The sequence below is a fragment of the Leptodactylus fuscus genome, chromosome 11 (assembly GCF_031893055.1).
Source record: "Leptodactylus fuscus isolate aLepFus1 chromosome 11, aLepFus1.hap2, whole genome shotgun sequence".
Lineage (NCBI taxonomy): Eukaryota > Metazoa > Chordata > Amphibia > Anura > Leptodactylidae > Leptodactylus > Leptodactylus fuscus.
This window is the reverse complement of record NC_134275.1, coordinates 13343498-13365134: the sequence shown is the minus strand read 5'-3', so window position 1 is coordinate 13365134 and position 21637 is coordinate 13343498. Positions and strand designations below refer to the sequence as shown.

At 47.6% G+C, this 21637-nt stretch overlaps 2 protein-coding genes across 2 annotated transcripts; one reads left to right on the top strand and one right to left on the bottom strand.

Annotated features, from left to right (window-relative positions):
• The first annotated feature begins 4297 nt into the window (after window positions 1-4297).
• On the top strand, window positions 4298-7086 carry LOC142184939 (putative glutamine amidotransferase-like class 1 domain-containing protein 3B, mitochondrial). The gene is made up of 4 exons (XM_075260092.1): window positions 4298-4482; window positions 5811-5982; window positions 6070-6271; window positions 6794-7086. The coding sequence occupies exons 1-4, from the start codon at window positions 4375-4377 to the stop codon at window positions 6984-6986; spliced, it is 675 nt and encodes a 224-aa protein (XP_075116193.1). The 5' UTR covers window positions 4298-4374; the 3' UTR covers window positions 6987-7086.
• Window positions 7087-18172: 11086 nt separating this feature from the next.
• LOC142184295 (L-threonyl-[L-threonyl-carrier protein] 4-chlorinase-like) lies at window positions 18173-19941 on the bottom strand. The gene is made up of 6 exons (XM_075259077.1): window positions 19798-19941; window positions 19337-19553; window positions 19153-19244; window positions 18913-19052; window positions 18690-18794; window positions 18173-18280 (listed from the first exon to the last, which is right to left on the bottom strand). Exons 1-6 carry the CDS (start codon window positions 19925-19927, stop codon window positions 18173-18175), a joined length of 792 nt encoding a protein of 263 aa, XP_075115178.1. The 5' UTR covers window positions 19928-19941.
• Between the last annotated feature and the right edge of the window lie 1696 nt (window positions 19942-21637).

Below are 21637 nucleotides of genomic sequence, written 5' to 3'. Positions count from 1 at the left end.
TCTTGGTAAACCTTCCCTTCCCCTCCCCCTTGTCACACTCACTATATTAATACTCCGTAGAGCCGTCTTTCACTGCAATCCCAGCTGCAAGTCTGTAGCTCTGGCTGTAGGTTTAGGGCCATCGTCTTGCTGGAAGGTGAATCTCCTTCCCAGTCTCAAGTCTTTTGCAGCCTCTAACAGGTTTTCTTCCAGGATTGCCCTGTATTTAGCTCCATCCATCTTTCCATCACCTCTGACCAGCTTCCCTGTCCCTGCTGAAGAAAAGCCTCCCCTCCCCGCAGCACGATGCAGAGTGTCCTTATAAAAACCTTACATGTTCATCTCATTTTTATTCCAAATATAATTTACACTCTGGTATTTTTTTTCTAGACTGGACAGGAGGTTGTTGCAGTGTAGAGTATTATGGTCTATCAGGGTGACACTATATATTTGGGCTCTATACACTCTGTATCAGGGTGGCATTCATATCATAGCTGGAAAACATATTTTTGGAGGGATGTTTGTTTTTTGGTTTGTATTGTTATTCTTTGTATTGTAAATGTACCCTTCTTATTTATTTTATATTGATTGCAAGCATGTTTGCAAAGTTAACATTGGCCACTAGGTGTCAGTACAACTTGCATTCCTATATGAGTAATAGAACACTGCTTTATAGCGTCGCACCTCTAGAGAGAAGTAACAACACACAGATGGAGACAACTTACCGGCCGGTGGCGGTGCCAGAAAAGGCAAAGGGCAGCGGCGCGGGTGAATTATTTGAGCAATGCCAGTATGGTCAGACGGTATGGAGGGTGACAGGGGAGCCCAGCCATCTACCCCAAATACTTCAGAATTTTTCCTCTTTGTCTCCATGCTTACATATCCATGTTTAGAAGCAAAGCAGTATTACAAACCAAATCTAATCCTGGATCGTGAGGGCTCGGGAGGACATACAGAATCCAGGTGCTGTTTTCCTGGTGCTATATAAGGTTTCGATCAAAACAATCCTGTCCATAGTAGACGGACAGAGATCTGACTCTATGAAGTCCAAACAGGTTTTGGGGTTATCCAGCACCACTGCACCCATTTTATCATGAAGGAACTTCTGCACCTACACAACAATCCCCTGACAACAGGGAAAGTCCAAAGAAGATGAAAGAACATTCCCGGGGCTGCTCCACATTTAGGGAATATATCTAGTGAAGCCAATTGATATGATGTACATCTGATACTAATTTCAGGGCTTTCCTATCCTCCTACCATTCCTCTTTTCTCTCTTACTCCTATCGTCTGTCCCCCAGCCAGGCCTAGATCTAAGCGGGGACCTCTGTATCAGCCGACAGAAGATTTGGATGTAGGATTGAGAGAGTTTCACGCCCAGGAGGTTCCAACACAAATTAAGTGATAGTAAATGAGCACAATAAAGTGTTAGAAATGACCGTACAAAGGGATTCGCCCATGAGTGACATTGCTCAGCTATCTGCTAGACGGGCGGAGGTCTGACTGCTGGTACCTAAAGAGTTAATAGAGCAGGGACCCCGGCCCTTGTTCCTCCTTCTATGGATAGCTGTATTTCCGCCTAAGTGTATCTAGAATGATCGATCATTCCAAAGGCAATGGATGTGACACCGAGTATACTGATATTGATGGATTTAGATTTCTCTTTTCCTCATTCACTTAATGTTGTTAATGGACAAAAATAAACTATTAACCCTTCTCTCTCCAGCAGCATTTGTTTCCACCGCTGACTTACAGAAACAAGCAGAGGATTGATCTACAATTTTCTAAATCCCATTCCTGGCCCTCTGTGTCTGCAAACGGCTTTGTATAACCTGTCAGACATTGTGCGGCGGCTTAGGAGAAGAATACGTCGCTCTTTATTATCAGCTAGAACATCGCTGTCTGTTTTATTATTGCGCCCGGGGCTGATGGATGGGACAAAGGAGACGGCAACACCCAAGACGTCTGAATGAATTAGTAATGGTTCTTGTCTCCGGACTATCAGGTGTGCTTGCAGTCAGTGAGCAGATCCATCACATACGGAGCCCTGTATCACTCTGACACGGCACATTGCAAAATGGAACACATTGTAGTCTCAGGCCCAGTTCACATTTGTGTTCAGGCCTTTCCTTTCCCCTCCTCGCATGAAATATGCAGAGAGAGAAGTTCTGTAAGCAGCACTTTTCTCTCTGCATTTTTCGTGCGGAAACCACACGGACCCCATTATAGTCTATGGGGTCCGTGGGTTTCCTTTTGTAACCGATTTTTTATGCAGACTCCCCGAACAGAAATCCATGCGCCTTAGAATGTTCCATTATTTTGTCAAAGCCAACTCTTGTGGGTGGTGTCTGGGATTATCTGGTGGGTCAGTCCAACTCATGGTACATTAGATGTATCTATCAAACCCATCACCAAGTAGGTCTGAAGCCTGCCGGAGCCCAGGAGAGGTAAGTAACAATGTTTTTTATGTTCCCTCACCACTCCTGGGCCTCTGATTATTGTACTCGGGGGTAAGTCCTCACAGTGTAATGATAGCAGTGTTTGTTGGGGCTCACAGGCCCGCCATCTTACTTTCCGCTCCCCGCTTCTGATCACAACCGTCTCTGCAGAAATGGAGGCACCAGTGGCCCTGAATAGGAGTGGGATCAGTAAATAACTAGGGCCCGAACCTGCTGTGGTTACTCTACGGCCTATTTAAAAAATAAAAAAAAAGTTGTGCAGCGGTGGCGGCTGTTGCTGGGCCCTCTAATGTCCCGGGCCCTGTGGTAGCCGCTACTGCTGCTCCCCCGGTAGTTACCTCACTGGTGCTCCTGCAAAGCTCAGACAAGATGGCAGACCCCATAATTACGCTCAGATAATAACAATCAGGTCATAATTAGTAAGAAAAAAATAGCTGAGACATTGCCAGTAAATAATATACTATTTTCTTCGCCGCCTTCCACACAGTGTTGTTTAGTCCATTGTTCTCATCCATCCTATGACCCGAACAATGGACTGAAAATCTAATACAATGAAGAATGCAGATGGCGTACATTCTGCCTGCGTCATCATCAGTCACTGTAATGTTAAAACCATGGACGCTATCTTCCGTCCCGTTTATATTTGCTTAGGAAGAATAAGTTCTACTTGCAGGACATTCCCTTTAAACAAGGGTTAGTGCCATCCACTGAGCCAAGCTCTGCATGGAGTGTAACTAAGACTGCTAGAGACATTGTCACATCCAAGAATAAGAAGCAGACTTTATCTATGCACTTGGTTCTCTTTCGGGAAGGAAATTAACAAATTGTAGCTCCATTTTGGAATTCCCTGAGCGTAAGGTGCAACATACTCCATATTACTCACCCATCTGCTAAGTATAAGAGGCGACTCGTAAAAAGCCCTGACTCTTATGTCACATAGAGTTACTGAATATAATTATACTGCATTGCTACATAGATGTGCAGTATCAGGAAGTCTGAGGCTGACGCCCCACGTTGCAGAAAAGCAGCTTTTTCGTTGTGTTTTTTTTTTTTGAGCCAAAGCAGAAGGTAGAAGTATAAGATCTTCCTATAGGCTTCCAGTTGTCTTTGGTTAAAAAAAAATCCCTGCAATGTTTCAGCATAGTGGGGCCTTAGTCTTAAAGAGGTTTTCTGGGACTTCTTGATCCTTAGGATTGGTTATCAATTGAGGATGTGAGAGATCTGACACATAGAACCCCAAAGGTCATCCATTGAGGAAGGAGTGAAGGAGCCCGGGTGTTGGTTGTTAGGTGGAAGTTGGTTAGTGGCCCCCAGAACAAATTCCTCTGGGGAGCCCTCGGCCCTTCAGTCCGACACTAATGATAACCCATGTTCTTGTGGCTTCTGTGACCAGTGTAGGCTTCACACCAGTTGTCTCACCGCCAGACTGTTATCACCAAGCCCACTGCCTCCATACTGAGTAACATTCTGTAGGGTCACTGCATTATCCTCAAGGGGAGATCCTAAATTCATTAAACCGCAAATCATCCTGGTAGACCCTGGCCCTAATACATAGGACCCATATAGAAATAAGAATGACACGTCAAACCCTTGAAGTACAGGAGTAGAGAGATAAGTGTAAATTGCTAATATTATGGTGACCATCATGATGCGGCAAGAATTGCGACTTCCTTCTTCAGCGCCCTGTACTGTAATGTCTTCTTCCTTGGTCACATTAGTCACCCGGGGGATTTCCCTGCCCTGAATTAGGTAAATGATTAAGGTGGAAGAGCAATTCCTGTTTCCTTCTAGTGAGAGTCTTCCCTCCCCAGGCCCCGAGCCCACACCCTGTGTCTGTGTATATAAGACAGGAGTCAGCAGCGGCCTCAGCACTTGTCTCACCTGCAAACCCTGATCCTTGTCTTCTACCCGAACTCTCCCATCACTTGCATTTAACATGGTCAAGAAGGTGGCAGTGATCCTGTCTGGCTGTGGGGTGTACGATGGCAGCGAAATCCACGAGGCCTCTGCAGTGTTTGTTCACTTGAGCAGAGATGGTGCACAGGTAAGATAAGGGGTACAAGTAATATAAATGAGGAAGGGGAAGGGGAGCCCTGGACTGGACTTTATGCAAAAAGTTACATCCAAGTACTACGATAATATATTATGTAACCGCCAGAGAGGAATGACATTGTGGTTGCATTTCCTGACTCGTGTTTTCTAGTCTTAAGGACGCCGTGGACTATGTTCAATGAATACAGATAAAGGTTACAATGTAATAATGCAGAAAGGATGAAGGTTATTCTGTAAACTTGACTTAGTGATAGAATATAAATGTATCATGTATAAATGTATAGGAATGCATGTTCTGTTAAATAACTAGATGTGCAACACACGTGTCCTATCTGTATTTACCTCCGCACTTCTGTCTGCATGTCTTCTGTCCATACTGGTTGTTGCCGGCTCTTGTCAGTGACATTACCTGTTCTAGCTCAGCCTTACTTTGCATGCAGTGGCGTAACTTGAGGAGATGCAGAGGGTGCCCAGGAGCCTTAGGAGGGCCCATAAGCACTGCCATCAGTATTGAGATTGCAGCTTCCATCTGGCCCATAAACCAAGGAGATCCACAGATTACCCAACCACACTAAGGTGGATGAAACTCCTCAGCACCCGGAACCATCACTATTAAGAATTCACTGTAGGGATGAGGTAGGGGGCCCCGGACGAAAGATTGCAGGGGGCAACACGGTGGCTCGGTGGTTAGCACTGCAGCCTTGCAGCACTGGAGTCCTGAGCTCACAATGAGACTCTCTAGCTGTAATACTGATAACTATACTGTGTATGGGAAGTGATAATATAATGAATGCACAATACGAATATGATTGTAGTCATTAGTATTGGGCAGGGGCACCGAGATCCCACCAGAAATATTCATTCTGGGTCCACTGTACAAATTCCTAAAATGTCAACAGTGCAAATGTATATTTCAGTAGTACTTTGCTTGTTTCTGTCCTGGGGTCGTGTCAGTAGCTGCCGCCTGACTCTTGCCTTGAATTAGCACCCCCAAGATCTGACCCTGTGCATTGCATTTGCTTCAGCCATAATAGTATTCTACTAATAGTCAGCAGAGCCAGGGGTGAAGGATCTTTCGCCTTCTCTGCAGAGTCATGTCTTGATATTTTCTTTGTAAACTTATCTGATAATCGGACGCCCGTACACATCGATTACCTATTATGTCACGCCATTATGGAAACAGTTATGAGATATATATATATTATTATATACTATATAAATACAATGCATTGTCTATCACCCCATGTCTGAGGAGGGGTCACATTATATAAAGGCTTTTCTTGGTATATTGAGAGCTTTCCCTGCCTTCTTCTTCCATAGTATGTGGTGTTTGCACCCAACATAGAGCAGATGCATGTGGTGGACCATATAAAAGGACAACCCTGTGAGGAGAAGCGCAACGTCCTAACAGAGAGCGCTCGCATTGCAAGAGGGAAAATTACAGACCTTACAGAACTAAAAGTCAGTGAATTTGACGCCCTCATCATCCCAGGTACGACATGTCCTTGTTATAAGACGAGTAGACAAGATATACTCTGGACAATTCTCACACCATTATCTTTTCCCATCTCTCTATTAGGAGGTTTTGGAGTTGCTAAAAATCTTTGTACTTGGGCAGTTGAAGGGAAAGAATGTACAGTGATAAAACCCATAGAAGACGTTATTAAAGGATTCCACGCCGCCAAGAAGCCGATCGGCCTGTGTTGTATCTCACCTGTGCTAGCAGCAAAAATTCTGCCTGGGTGTGAAGTCACTGTGGGCTGTGACAAAGAGTGCGAGAAGTAAGTGGATTACCAAAGTATCTATCTATCTATCTATCTATCCATCTATCTATCTATCTATCTATCTATCTATCTATCTATCTATCTCCTATCTATCTATCTCCTATCTATCTATCTATCTATCTATCTATCTATCTATCTATCTTCTATCTATCTATCTATCTATCTATCTATCTTCTATCTATCTATCTATCTATCTATCTATCTATCTATCTATCTATCTATCTTCTATCTATCTATCTATCTCCTACCTACCTATCTATCTATCTCCTATCTATCTATCTATCTATCTATCTATCTATCTATCTATCTATCTCCTATCTATCTATTATCTATCTCATATCTATCTATCTATCTATCTATCTATCTATCTATCTATCTATCTATCTATCTATCACATTCCAATAGTTACAACTGGACACAATTCTGTCCAGTGTTCTTATCCCAATGCAGATTTACAAGCCCTTGAATTCTGTTGGTGAATATCATCTTATAACTTGATGCTATTTGTCTTTTCTACAGGTGGCCATATGCAAAAACTGCAGAAGACATTAAACAGCTGGGCTGTAAACACGTCAACAAACAGGTCAATGAAGTCCACGTAGATGAGAAAAATAAACTGGTCACCACCAGCGCCTTCATGTGTAACAGCCCCTTGCACAAAATATTTGATGGCATTGGTGAAATGGTTAATGCTTTGCTCAAGATGAAATAATTTATAAAAATATCCTACAAAACCGCCGGATTTCGCAGTGCGAATAATTCATAAAGACGACTAATAATAAAGATTGTATTTATTTGTACACAGAAATAAAGTATCGCTTTGCAGTAAAGTAACTGCTGACTCCAGTATCTTTTATCTTATAGTGCTGCTCAATGACTTCAATATCCTAGAAGTCTGCAGACACTTGTACACACATATAATGGCATAGAAGGTGGTAATAAGTATATTAAATATATATTTTAAAGGCAGCCTATCACCAAGAAAACATAAGAGCGGAAGCAGCTAAGCAGATTGAGATATACATATCCTATTAATATTATAAAGGTGAAAGTTTGTGAGTTTGGATGTTTGTTCCTCAATCACAGCCAAACGGCTGAATGGATTTTGGGGAAGTTTCACACACACACACACATTTCCCAGGAAAAGGTAATAGGCTACTTTAAATGTGGGTCACTCACCCAAAATCGCCACCGTTACCCTCCAAAGAATCCCCCGGCTCGGCTGTAGAAGCTGGCATTCCGCCAGCGCTGGTCTGTGCACGCACCGCCTATTGGTACATGGCTGGGTGTGGGCGGGCTCTGGAGCCACGGCTGTGGCACCATAGGCTGGTGGCTGAAGGTGGGCGTGCCGATTCAGCAGGGACACAGTGAGCAAGATGGCGGTAGCCCACATGGTCCCGGCGCCGCAGCTATCCCTGGCCACCTACAGACTTCACGGACGGAGGAGGCTGCTGCACCCAACACATACCAGGTCAGTGCAGCGGGTACAGAGGGTTGGAGAGGGGGTGTCCCGGGGGGGGGGGGAGGCGGGGTGTTCCGAGAGGGATGTCCCCAGGTCAGTGTCCCTAGGGATCAACCACATTCCCTAGCTTCATGTCCCCCCCTACATTGGCCCCAGTGTACTTGGACTCACCTTGCCGCGCTCTCTCCGCTCGCTCGCTGCACATAGGTTTCGGGCGGCTGGCTGCGTACCGCAGGTAGACTGCAATAGAGGCGCCGGTATTCAGCAATGCACTGTATAATACCAGCGCCTCTATTGCAGTCTACCTGCCTAGGCTGCAATACCAGCGCACGACTGACAGGCCAGGGAGGCAGCGCAAGGCTCCGGCTGTCATAGCAACCTGACGCTGGCCCTCCCTCTGCCTCATATATGCCACACGCAGCCAGCCGCCCGACAACTATGTGCAGTGAGCGAGCAGAGAGAGCAGCGGGGAGCGTGGCAAGGTGAGTCCAACTACACTAGGGCCAATGTAGGGGGGGAACATGAAGCTGGGAGCAGAGATGGGGGGACAAGAAACTGGGGGCAGAGATGGGGGGACAATAAACTGAGGGAAGAGATGGGACAAGAAACTGGGGGCAGAGATGGGGGGACAAGAAACTTGGGGCAGAAGTGGGGGAAAGGGAACTGGGGCAGATGAAAGGGGGGGAAAGAAGCTGGGGGAAGAGAAGGGGGGGATAAGAAACTGGGGGCAGAGGTGGGGGACAAGAAACTGGGGCAGATGAAGGGAGGGACAAAAAACTGGGGGAACAGATGGGGGGATAAGAAACTGGGGCAGAGATTGGGGACAAGAAACTGGAGGCAGAGATGGGGGACAAGAAACTGGGGGCAGATGAAGGGGGGGACATGAAACTGGGGGCAGAGATGGGGGACAAGAAACTGGGGCAGATGAAGGGGGGACATGAAACTGGGGGCAGAGATGGGGGACAAGAAACTGGGGCAGATGAAGGGGGGACATGAAACTGGGGGCAGAGATGGGGGGCAAGAAACTGGGGGAAGAGGTGGGGGACAAGAAACTGGGGGCAGATGAAGGGGGGACAAGAAATTGGGGCAGATGAAGGGGGGGGACATGAAACTGGGGGCAGAGATGGGGGACAAGAAACTAGGGGCAGATGAAGGGGAGACATGAAACTGGAGGCAGAGGTGGGGGACAAGAAACTGGGGGCAGATGAAGGGGGGACAAGAAATTGGGGGCAGAGATGGGAGACAAGAAACTGGGGGCAGGGATGGGGGGACAAGAAACTGGGGGCAGATGAAGGGGAGACATGAAACTGGGGGCAGAGATGGGGGGACAAGAAACTGGGGGCAGAGGTGGGGGACAAGAAACTGGGGGCAGATGAAGGGGGGACAAGAAACTAGGGGAAGAGATGGGAGGACAAGAAACTGGGGGCAGAGATTGGGGACAAGAAACTGGGGGCAGATGAAGGGGGGACATGAAACTGGGGGCAGAGATGGGGGACAAGTAACTGGGGGTAGAGATGGGGGGACAAGAAACTGAGGGCAATGATGGGGGGACATGAAACTGGGGGCAGAGATGGGGGGACAAGAAACTGGGGGAAGAGATTGGGGACAAGAAACGGGGCAGATGAAGGGGGGACATGAAACTGGGGGAAGAGGTGAGGGACAAGAAACTGGGGGCAGATGAAGGGGGACAAGAAACGGGGGGCAGAGGTGGGGGACAAGAAACTGGGGGCAGATAAAGAGGGGGACAAGAAACTGGGGGAAGAGATGGGGGGACAAGAAACTGGGGGCAGAGATTGGGGACAAGAAACTGGAGGCAGAGATGGGGGACAAGAAACTGGGGGCAGATGAAGGGGGGGACATGAAACTGGGGGAAGAGGTGGGGGACAAGAAACTGGGGGCAGAAGCAGGGGGACAAGAAACTGGGGGCAGATGAAGGGGGGACATGAAACTGGGGGAAGAGATGGGGGACAAGAAACTGGGGGCAGGGATGGGGGGACAAGAAACTGGGGGCAGATGAAGGGGGGACATGAAACTGGGGGAAGAGGTGGGGGACAAGAAACTGGGGGTAGAGATGGGGGGACAAGAAACTGAGGGCAATGATGGGGGGACATGAAACTGGGGGCAGAGATGGGGGGACAAGAAACTGGGGGAAGAGATTGGGGACAAGAAACGGGGCAGATGAAGGGGGGACATGAAACTGGGGGAAGAGGTGAGGGACAAGAAACTGGGGGCAGATGAAGGGGGACAAGAAACGGGGGGCAGAGGTGGGGGACAAGAAACTGGGGGCAGATAAAGAGGGGGACAAGAAACTGGGGGAAGAGATGGGGGGACAAGAAACTGGGGGCAGAGATTGGGGACAAGAAACTGGAGGCAGAGATGGGGGACAAGAAACTGGGGGCAGATGAAGGGGGGGACATGAAACTGGGGGAAGAGGTGGGGGACAAGAAACTGGGGGCAGAAGCAGGGGGACAAGAAACTGGGGGCAGATGAAGGGGGGACATGAAACTGGGGGAAGAGATGGGGGACAAGAAACTGGGGGCAGGGATGGGGGGACAAGAAACTGGGGGCAGATGAAGGGGGGACATGAAACTGGGGGAAGAGGTGGGGGACAAGAAACTGGGGGCAGATGAAGGGGGACAAGAAACTGGGGGCAGATGAAGGGGGGACATGACACTGGGGGCAGAGATGGGAGACAAGAAACTGGGGGCAGGGATGGGGGGACAAGAAACTGGGGGCAGATGAAGGGGGGACATGAAACTGGGGGCAAAGATGGGGGGACAAGAAACATGGGGCAGAGATGGGGGGACAAGAAGCAGGGGGCAGATGAAGGGGGGACAAGAAACTGGGGGAAGAGATTGGGGACAAGAAACTGGAGGCAGAGATGGGGGGACAGGAAACTGGGGGCAGAGATGGGGGGACAAGAAACTGGGGGCAGTGGTGGGGAACAAGAAACTGGGGGCAGAGATTGGGGACAAGAAACTGGGGGCAGATGAAGGGGGACATGAAACTGGGGGCAGAGATGGGGGACATGAAACTGTGGCAGAGATGGGGGGACAAGAAACTGGGGGCAGAGGTGGGGGACAAGAAACTGGGGGCAGATGAAAGGGGGGGACTAGAAACTGGGGGCAGAGGTGGGGGACAAGAAACTGGGGGAAGAGATGGGGGGACATGAAACTGAGGGCAAAGATGGGGAAACAAGAAACTGGGGGCAGATATGGGGGGGCAATAAACTGGGGGAAGAGATGGGGGGACAAGAAACTGGGGGCAGAGATTGGGGACAAGAAACTGATGGCAGAGATGGGGGACAAGAAACTGGGGGCAGATGAAGGGGGACATGAAACTGGGGGCAGAGATGGGGGACAAGAAACTGGGGTTAGATGAAGGGGGGACATGAAACTGGGGGCAGAGATGGGGGACAAGAAACTGGGGGCAGGGATGGGGGCAACAAACTGGGGGCATATGAAGGGGGACATGAAACGTGGGGCAGAGATGGGGGACAAGAAACTGGGGGAAGAGGTGGGGGACAAGAAACTGGGGGCAGATGAAGGGGGGACGAGAAACTGGGGGAAGAGATGGTGGGGACAAGAAACTGGGGGAAGAGATTGGGGACAAGAAACTGGAGGCAGAGATGGGGGACAAGAAACTGGGGTTAGTTGAAGGGTGGATATGAAACTGGGGGAAGAGATGGGGACAAGAAACTGGGGGCAGATGAAGGGGGGACATGAAACTGGGGCAGAGATGGGGGACAAGAAACTGGGGGCAGAGGTGGGGGACAAGACACTGGGGGCAGATGAAGGGGGGACATGAAACTGGGTCAGAGATGGGGGACAAGAAACTGGGGGCAGAGGTGGGGGACAAGACACTGGGGGCAGATGAAGGGGTGACAAGAAACTGGGGGCAGATGAAGGGGGGACAAGAAACTGGGGGAAGAGATGGGGGGACAAGAAACTGGGGGCAGAGATTGGGGACAAGAAACTGGGGGCAGAGATGGGGGACAAGAAACTGGGGGCAGATGTAGGGGGGACATGAAACTGGGGCAGACATGGGGACAAGAAACTGGGGGCAGAGATGGGAGACAAGAAACTGGGGGCAGAGATGGGGGGACATGAAACTGAGGGCAAAGATGGGGGAACAAGAAACTGGGGGCAGAGTTGGGGGGGCAAGAAACTGGGGGCAGAGATGGGGGGACAAGAAACTGGGGGCAGAGGTGGGGGACAAGAAACCGGGGTAAATGAAGGGGGGGGCAAGAAACTGGGGGAAGAGATGGGGGGACAAGAAACTGGGGGCAGAGATTGGGGACAAGAAACTGATGGCAGAGATGGGGGACAAGAAACTGGGGGCAGATGAAGGGGGACATGAAACTGGGGGCAGAGATGGGGGACAAGAAACTGGGGGCAGAGATGGAGGACAAGAAACTGGGGTTAGATGAAGGGGGACATGAAACTGGGGGCAGAGATGGGGAACAAGAAACTGGTGGCAGGGATGGGGGCAAGAAACTGGGGGCAGATGAAGGGGGACATGAAACGTGGGGCAGAGATGGAGGACAAGATACTGGGGTTAGATGAAGGGGGGACATGAAACTGGGGGCAGAGATGGGGAACAAGAAACTGGTGGCAGGGATGGGGGCAAGAAACTGGGGGCAGATGAAGGGGGACATGAAACGTGGGGCAGAGATGGGGGACAAGATACTGGGGGCAGAGGTGGGGGACAAGTAACTGGGGGCAGATGAAGGGGGGACAAGAAACTGGGGGAAGAGATGGGGGGACAAGAAACTGGGGGCAGAGATTGAGGACAAGAAACTGGAGGCAGAGATGGGGGACAAGAAACTGGGGGCAGATGAAGGGGGGGACATGAAACTGGGGGCAGAGATGGGGGGACAAGAAACTGAGGTTAGATGAAGTGGGGTACATGAAACTGGGGGCAGAGATGGGGGACAAGAAACTGGGGGAAGAGATGGGGGGACAAGAAACTGGGGGCAGAGATTGGGGACAAGAAACTGGAGGCAGAGATGGGGGACAAGAAACTGGGGGCAGATGAAGGGGGGACATGAAACTGGGGGAAGAGATGGGGGGACAAGAAACTGGGGTTAGATGAAGTGGGGGACATGAAACTGGGGGCAGAGATGGGGGACAAGAAACTGGGGTTAGATGAAGGGGGGACATGAAACTGGGGGCAGAGATGGGGGGACAAGAAACCGGGGGCAGGGATGGGGGGCCAGAAACTGGGGGCAGATGAAGGGGGACATGAAACTTGGGGCAGAGATGGGGGGTCAAGAAACTGGGGGCAGATGAAGGGGGGGGACAAGAAACTGGGGGAAGAGATGGGTGGACAAGAAACTGGGGGTAGAGAGGTAGAGATTGGGGACAAGAAACTGGGGGCAGAGATGGCGGGACAAGAAACTGGGGGCAGATGAAGGGGGGACATGAAACTGGGGGCAGAGATGGGGACAAGAAACTGGTGGAAGAGGTGGGGGACAAGAAACTGGGGGCAGATGAAGGGGGGACAAGAAATTGGGGGCAGATGAAGGGGGACATGAAACTGGGGGCAGAGGTGGGGGACAAGAAACTGGGGGCAGAGATGGGGGACAAGAAACTGGGGGCAGATGAAGGGGGGGCAAGAAACTGGGGGAAGAGATGGGGGGATAAGAAACTGGGGGCAGAGATTGGGGACAAGAAACTGGAGGCAGAGATGGGGGACAAGAAACTGGGGGCAGATGAAGGGGGGGACATGAAACTGGGGGCAGAGATGGGGGACAAGAAACTGGGGGCAGAGATGGGGGGACAAGAAACTGGGGTTAGATGAAGTGGGGGACATGAAACTGGGGGCAGAGATGGGGGACAAGAAACTGGGGTTAGATGAAGGGGGGGACATGAAACTGGGGGTAGAGATGGGGGGGACAAGAAACTGGGGGCAGATGAAGTGGGGATATGAAACTGGGGGAAGAGATGGGGGGTCAAGAAACTGGGGGCAAAGGTGGGGGACAAGAAACTGGGGGCAGATGAAGGGGGGACAAGAAACTGGGGGAAGAGATGGGGGGACAAGAAACTGGGGGTAGAGAGGTAGAGATTGGGGACAAGAAACTGGAGGCAGAGATGGGGGGACAAGAAACTGGGGGCAGATGAAGGGGGGACAAGAAACTGGGGGCAGATGAAGGGGGGACAAGAAACTGGGGGCAGAGATGGGGGGGACAAGAAATATAAGTGGTTCAGCGACACCGCCAACCTGCAGACGAATTTGCGGGTAACTGCTAGTATATATATGTTTGTAGGACAAAATTAAATATAACAGTATTCTGCCGTCCCCGACCATGGACTACACATCATCTATTCTCTTGCCTTATACCTCACTGATACACATTGGTACCAACTGAGCCTCTTAATAATTCGGGAGCACCACAACATGTAACCCTTACTAATTCTTCACATATACTCTGAAGCCAGTTTTCTAGCACAACATATAATAAATGTGTCTACAGATGAATAATATACTGATGTGTTACAATTTTAGGACAAATGAACATGTGGCTTGTTTGTTACATACTTGGCATATAGGTACAATGTACAGGTCATAGCACAGGGCACATGGATGGCCATTTACTAATCTCATCCACAACTCTGGACTTTTATGGCTGGTTCCTTATTCAGATATTTGCAGCTTTTGAAGACAATACTGGGTGTAGATCTTAAATCATGAGATTGTATAATGGACAGATGGTATTCTAGAAATATTCTGTTCCTTATGTTCCATTTTTGGCTTTGGAAAACTGCCTCAAACGTGTCCTTTAGTCTGTACAGTGTCCATTCGCTAGACCAGGTTTTCCGAGGCGCCTTGGACATTCTCCAGGGGCTGATAAATGGTAACGATGTGTGATATGAGCCGGAGCTCAGGATAGTGGTAGAAAAAAACACTGATCCCACCGTCATCCCACGGACCAGGACGCCATCCCAGCACTACGCATTTTGGCTCAGGCCTTTGAGGTGGCCATTCAAAACAATAGGCAGCATAGGAGAGCTAATAGGACTGATGGAAGAGGGGTTTCCCACATGTGACGGCCTCTTTAAAGGGGTCGCCTGTCAACAAAACAACCCTATTTATGTCCTGTTCTAGAATACAGACACAACGCAAGGGTTCTCTTTATTTGTAATATATTGTGATTCATAACCATGTTGTGAAAGTAAAAGTGGCGTGTGCCGTGACTCCATTGTGTAACCTATTAGTCACCCATGTAAAGGGTTATGATAAGACTGAATGACTACATTGTAAGGATTTTATACCCATTCTATACAATCATTTCCATAGAAGAAGAAATTACAATGTCTTGGTGAAGAAGTTCAGAGCATTGTCCTTAAATTGATTATATTCGCCTGTTCCAGCTACCAGGACGGTATCCGTCATAGCATGAACTGAACCACATTTTGCATATCTCTAGATCACACTAATTTGTAGACAGGATTAGTAATCTGCTGCTTACAAGGATTACACGTTACGTCACTCACTACTTGTATCAGTATGTCATTATGTCAAGAAACCGCTGATTATTAATTGTCTCCGAGAATAGAACAGAAATCTAATGACGGATGTTTTCAGATCTCGGCCCCGTGTTCAGCTGGAAGTTGTTTCAGGTGAAGGTGACGATGGAATTTCCAAGTAACTGAGTCAAGTTCTTAACAGGAATCCTATTGTTTCTGTATAAGATATTAGGCACGTTCCATTGTTAATTATTACAAAAAAAAATGTTATCTTAAGATTGATAGCTGCTTATCCAAGATAGATTAAGGTGAAGGGTGTTGTGATCCCTCATTTCTCCGTCAGTTTCATATCCCCTTTCATCTGCCCCAGTTTCATGTCCTCCCCTCCATCTCTGCCCCCAGTATAATGACAAACACACACAATCTATCTCTCTCTCTCTCACTCTCTCTCCTGCATCTCACATCACCCCCTCCCTTCTCAGTACCTTACACAGATCTCTTCATCTCTTCATTGCCCGAGACACTGACACGCCCACCTAGTCATGTGACCATGTGATGTCACACAAAGGTCCTTGAACCATAGTGAAGCATTCCTCCGATCACCAGAGCCTTTTTTTTTATTATTTGGTTTTCATTGAGAAAAATTTTCCAACATATAAAGTCGAACAACAAAACAAGGGTACAGATCACCAGAGCCTTTTATCTGTTATAAGAGCTGATTGTTCAGAAAAACATTAAAGGGACATAGCGGGACATGCAGGGAGCTGTGCGGGACTGTGGGACAGGGTTAGGAAAGCGTGAGTGTCCCGCCAAATGCAGGATGGTTGGGAGGTATGCACACAGCCGTCATTTTCAGGGTCCTGTGCACGGGCTGAAAATCCAGGCCGCAAAATAAAATTCAAAGGACAGAAATAGCAAGGCCAGAGCAGCCTAGATGGCGGCCAATTTGTTACGGCTAAATCCAGTGGCGTAACTAGGAATGGCGGGGCCCCGTGGCAAACTTTTGACATGGGTCCCCCCCCCCCCCCGACCGACACCGACGCCGAAGACCTCGACCGACCCCCTCCTACGCATTCCTGCATGCTCTATTATGCCCCATAGTGACTCCTGCACACAGTATTATCCCCCATAGTGGCCCCTGCACACAATATTATAGCCCACAGTGGCCCCTGCACACAGTATTATCCCCATAGTGGCCCCTGCACACAGTATTATGTCCCATAGTGGCCCCTGCACACAGTATTATCCCCATAGTGGCCCCTGCACACAGTATTATGTCCCATAGTGGCCCCTGCACACAGTATTATCCCCCATAGCAGTCCCTGCACACAGTATTATCCCCCATAGTGACCCCTGCACACAGTATTATCCCCATAGTGGCCCCTGCACACAGTATTATGTCCCCATAGTGGCCCCTGCACACAGTATTATGTCCCCATAGTGGCCCCTGCACACAGTATTATCCCCATAGTAGCCCCTGCACACAGTATTATCCCCATAGTAGCCCCTGCACACAGTATTATCCCCATAGTAGCCCCTGCACACAGTATTATCCCCATAGTGGCCCCTGCACACAGTATTATCCCCATAGTGGCCCCTGCACACAGTATTATCCACATAGTGGCCCATGCACACAGTATTATCCCTCATAGTGGCCCCTGAACACAGTATTATCCCCATAGTGGCCCCTGCACACAGTATTATCCCCATAGTAGCCCCTGCACACAGTATTATCCCCATAGTGGCCCCTGCACACAGTATTATGTCCCCATAGTGGCCCCTGCACACAGTATTATCCCCATAGTAGCCCCTGCACACAGTATTATCCCCATAGTAGCCCCTGCACACAGTATTATCCCCATAGTAGCCCCTGCACACAGTATTATCCCCATAGTGGCCCCTGCACACAGTATTATCCACATAGTGGCCCCTGCACACAGTATTATCCACATAGTGGCCCATGCACACAGTATTATCCCCCATAGTGGCCCCTGCACACAGTATTATCCCCATAGTGGCCCCTGCACACAGTATTATCCCCATAGTAGCCCCTGCACACATTATTATCCCCCATAGTAGCCTCTGCACACAGTATTATGCCCTGTGTTTGCTGGCTATTGTGACTCTGTCCTGTGACTTTTCTAAGCTGGTCTCTTGCTATTGTACAGTATTTCTGACAATACAATATTTCTGGAGGGACACAGTCTGTGCGGGGGATCTCTGCTAATTGTGTTAATTGAGAATATGGAAAATGGTGGTTGACATGTGACGGCCTCCTCAAAGGGCTACAGTATTCTAGGGAACATGGACACTTTTAATATTCTTTAATATTTGCTCAATATATACCCATATATAACTCTTCATATACTCATTGTGAAGGTAACAGTGGAGTCAGCAGCTATTTCTTATACAACCTATTAGAATAGTCACCCATGAAATGTGGTTATGAGACAGACCAATGTGTTGCGATTGAGTCACATTTTAGGTCTTTGTTACCATTGGCTGGAAAGTTAATACACAAATGTATCCATTTATATACCGCACTTTATTTTACAAAACTTTATACAAATCCAGCAAAGGACAATGTAGTATAATAAGTTATCATGTTACAGGACAATATATTGCATTAGTATAAGTCAGTCATTAAGTAACGAATAATACAACAATGGAGAAGGTGAGAATAACATAGTGCAAGCGTAACTGGAGGAAATACAAGAGGAAACTAACTGCCATACATTAAGAATGATTATATTAATACAATAATTCTTATATCTTGGAGTATTTATTAAAAAAAATAGTTATATAAAATATTTGAGATAAGTATGAAAGAAGTAATGTATAGTCTAACATGTACGCAGTCTTCTGTAGCTTCTTAGGACTCCCATTTACCATGTGGGCTGAAGCTGTAGGACTACATTGTAAGGATTTTATACACATTCTACACAATCATTTCCATAGAACATGGAATTACAATGTCTTGGTGAAGAAGTTCGGAGCGTTGTCCTTAAAGTGATTATATTCGTCTGTTCCGGCTACCAGGACGGTCGCAGGGAAAGTCCTCGGACGTTCTGGGTCCTGTAATAGAAATGGGAGATTATTTTTAGCTCAGTTAGGGTTAATTCTGCTGGATACAGGGCAAGACTATGGGAGGGATTCATCCAGGCCTTGTGAATGATGACCAACTTGGCACAGCCCCCAGCATGCCATCTCCACTCCTCTTTTTTGGAAGACAGCAATTACATAGTTACATAGTAGATGAGGTTGGATGAAGCCATCAGTCCATCAGTCCAACCTATAACCCTGCAATCCCTACAGTGTTGAACCAGGGGAAGGCAAAAAAAAACCACGAGGCTCCGGCCAGTTGCCCCATTCAGGGGAAAAAATTCCCCTATATCTCTTTTTGGTCCTATAAAGCCTTGTCATGTCTGTAACTGAATATAAAGCCACACAACTATTACCGGCCTCATGGACAGGGTTCTCTTACCTTGACAGGATAAGCCGTCGTAGGGACATAACGGATGACAAATCCACATCTTCTTCTGTCAGACATGTTGGGTTCACTGGCATGAACAGTCAGACCATCATGGACCTGTCAGAATAGAGGAACATACACAGAGATCGGTCAGTATACAATCCTCCCACATCACATGGCCCAACAGATCCCAGATATCCTATACAGTGTCTATAGGACATCATGTTGTACTTACAGACATCTGACCGGCTTTCAGGGGACACTCCACCAAATCTTCTACGTTCACCAGGTGCTTTGGGATCTCCTGGTTTGCGGTCAGCATATTCCCGGCCGTCTCGGCAGTTCTGTGCTCCAGTATACCTCGCTTATGGCTCTCTGGGGTATTATATATGACAGACAATGTATATAAGACTCATGGAAATAATCCATAGTGAGAAATTCTGATATCATAAATGTGACCACCATAGGGCAGTACCTGGAATAATCTGTAGGACTCCATTTTCTGCATCAACATCATCAAACGCCAGCCATACAGAAGCCACCGGACCTCCCTCAAATCCCCAGTATCTGGAAAGATGTAATAAGTCACCTATAGGTTACACACGGACAACAAGCCCATCGTCTTACGGCTATGAATGTCTACCCAATGTCATACTCACTTGATATCCTGATGCCAGGCCACATAAGGGGCAATGTTTTCTTTGTGAGGAACCTCCGAGGCGGGATATTTACAGATAAATCTGGAGTCCAGAAGAATGACATTGGGGCCCAGGACAGCGGTGATGGCTGCCAGTAGATTGGGATGTGCGGCCAGGTCCATCACCCACTCATACTGCATATGGATGTTGTGTAGGTTGTACTGAGCGTATTCTTTACCTGAAAGATAACATATATGGCAATCAGTAGGATCTATATGATAACATTATATACAGAGAGGATTTGTCTGCAGATTACATCATTCCCCTTTGCAAAAAATATTCTGATCATGGGTTTTTTTATGAAATTTTTGTGTTTGGACGAACCCCAAATTTTTGCAAATGTTGTGTCAAATCCGTTCGTAAATGAATCGTTCGCCCATCTCCATTTATATTGCAATAAGGTCAATTCTTAGTAAACTTACCAAACTTCTCTTCCAGCTTTGCATGCTGTGCCTGAGCTTGGAGCAATTCCTTCTCATCTAATACATGGACTGCGGTCAGGAAGCCATTGGCCTCGTAGAATTCCTTCATCTTCTTAGTGTCAGTCTTCATGGTGCAGTTACTAGGATGCTACAGCTATGCCAAGAATGACTGAACCCTGGATACAACAATCTGCTAGTCATGGACTTATATACTAAATCTGCTGCAGGCCCAGCCCTTGTCATTCTTCTAAGGAACAGGTTTTAGTGGTTATTGTGTTAATCTTGGTATTTTCTTAAGGATGACTTAGTAAAAGTGATAGCCCTGAGCGATTCTTTCTGACATCCAAGGATACAACACACATTGCATAAGAGCTGCAGGATTTCCTTGTTCTTTCTATATTTAGTATATCAGCATTCTTTATGACTGACACCTGACAAGAACTCAATATGGGAAAATCCAACAATTCAAGAAGCAAATATAAGACGCAAGAAGGTTTTACGATGGACAACTCATTACGTGTAAGATTTCTTGCTCTGAAATTTCATATCTTACAACTATAGACTCTTGAGAAAAATATCAACATCAAGGATCCTTGAGAAACCGATATGAGTAGCTCAGGGCAATAAGCCCCTTACTCAAAGTCTAACAACACACACATATATAGTCGGGATTTAAAGGAACCGCATCAAACACATTAATAATAATAATAAATTTTATTTATATAGCGCCAACATATTCCGCAGCACTGTACAATGAGGTGATGAGGTTGTCAATAACCAACCAGCTGATTTACCATCTTGCCAATACGAGAAGTTCCGTCACATAAGGAGGTCTCAGGATTGAAATTCAGGCAACAAATTGCTGTTTTACAGTGATATGAATTACAATCACAGTATATAGTATATGTTAGTAAATGGAGTTTGTGTAACGTAGGATGTTCCATTAGACCCATCAGAATCAGGAATTCTGAACATATATCGGATTGGGGTAAATCTATTTCTGATATTACGTCCAATGCATGGAAGCTTTATCTTTCTGTACATCGAGGTAACTTGACTGCTTTCACAAATTTTGCAATTGAACAGGTTCCGCAACCAATACGGGGAGGCCATTGGCGACAAGAGAGGCTTTTTGGATCTGGAAACCAAATTGGTCTCAATATTAGATCTGACCGTTGTGAGAGAGTGAAGGGTGTGGTCTGGGAGGACAGGTATATTCCAGCCAGGCACCTAAAGGGTGTATGGTAGAGACTCACACCAGGGAGGTCAGCTGAGCAATCAAGGCCTGATAATAGTCTGAGTGTGAAGACTAAGAGGGTGGCACCACACTGACAGAGCTGACCTCCAAAGCAGGTATTGTGCCACCCGTTATTGTTGCCAAGGTGGGAGGCTGGTAGCCAGTGTCCTGTATAGTCAGGGAAAAGTTTCCTTACGTTTAAGGGTGCATTCACACTAAGTATACGCTGAGCTGATTCTGAACGTAAAACACGTTCAGAATCAGCGCGTACAAAGCAGATCCCATTCATTTCAATGGGTGCCAGCATACACGCGTATCACATTGAAACCAATAGGGAAAAAAGCAGCCCATTCATTTCAATGGGGAGCACTCGTATGCCGGCTTCCATTGAAATGAATGGGATCTGCTTTGTACGCGCTGATTCTGAACGTGTTTTACGTTCAGAATCAGCTCAGCGTATACTTAATGTGAATGCACCCTTAAGTTAGTTTCTCAGCCGAGAAGGGTTTTGTTTTGTTTATTCTGTGCCCCTGAAAAGGCAGTGTATGCGTTACAAGTGAATAAAGCCTGCTCTTGTGTGCAATCCAGTGTCTGTCCCTGTTT

Excerpts from the sequence above, each read along its gene's own strand:
- LOC142184939 (XM_075260092.1), top strand. The coding sequence starts at position 4,375 with ATGGTCAAGAAGGTGGCAGTGATCCTGTCTGGCTGTGGGGTGTACGAT. Across the intron at positions 4,483-5,810 it reads TGAGCAGAGATGGTGCACAG|TATGTGGTGTTTGCACCCAA; the intron begins GTAAGATAAGGG and ends CTTCTTCCATAG. Across the intron at positions 6,272-6,793 it reads TGTGACAAAGAGTGCGAGAA|GTGGCCATATGCAAAAACTG; the intron begins GTAAGTGGATTA and ends TCTTTTCTACAG.
- LOC142184295 (XM_075259077.1), bottom strand. The coding sequence starts at position 19,927 with ATGAAGACTGACACTAAGAAGATGAAGGAATTCTACGAGGCCAATGGC. Across the intron at positions 18,795-18,912 it reads TGAAAGCCGGTCAGATGTCT|GTCCATGATGGTCTGACTGT; the intron begins GTAAGTACAACA and ends CTATTCTGACAG. Across the intron at positions 18,281-18,689 it reads CGACGGCTTATCCTGTCAAG|GACCCAGAACGTCCGAGGAC; the intron begins GTAAGAGAACCC and ends TTTCTATTACAG.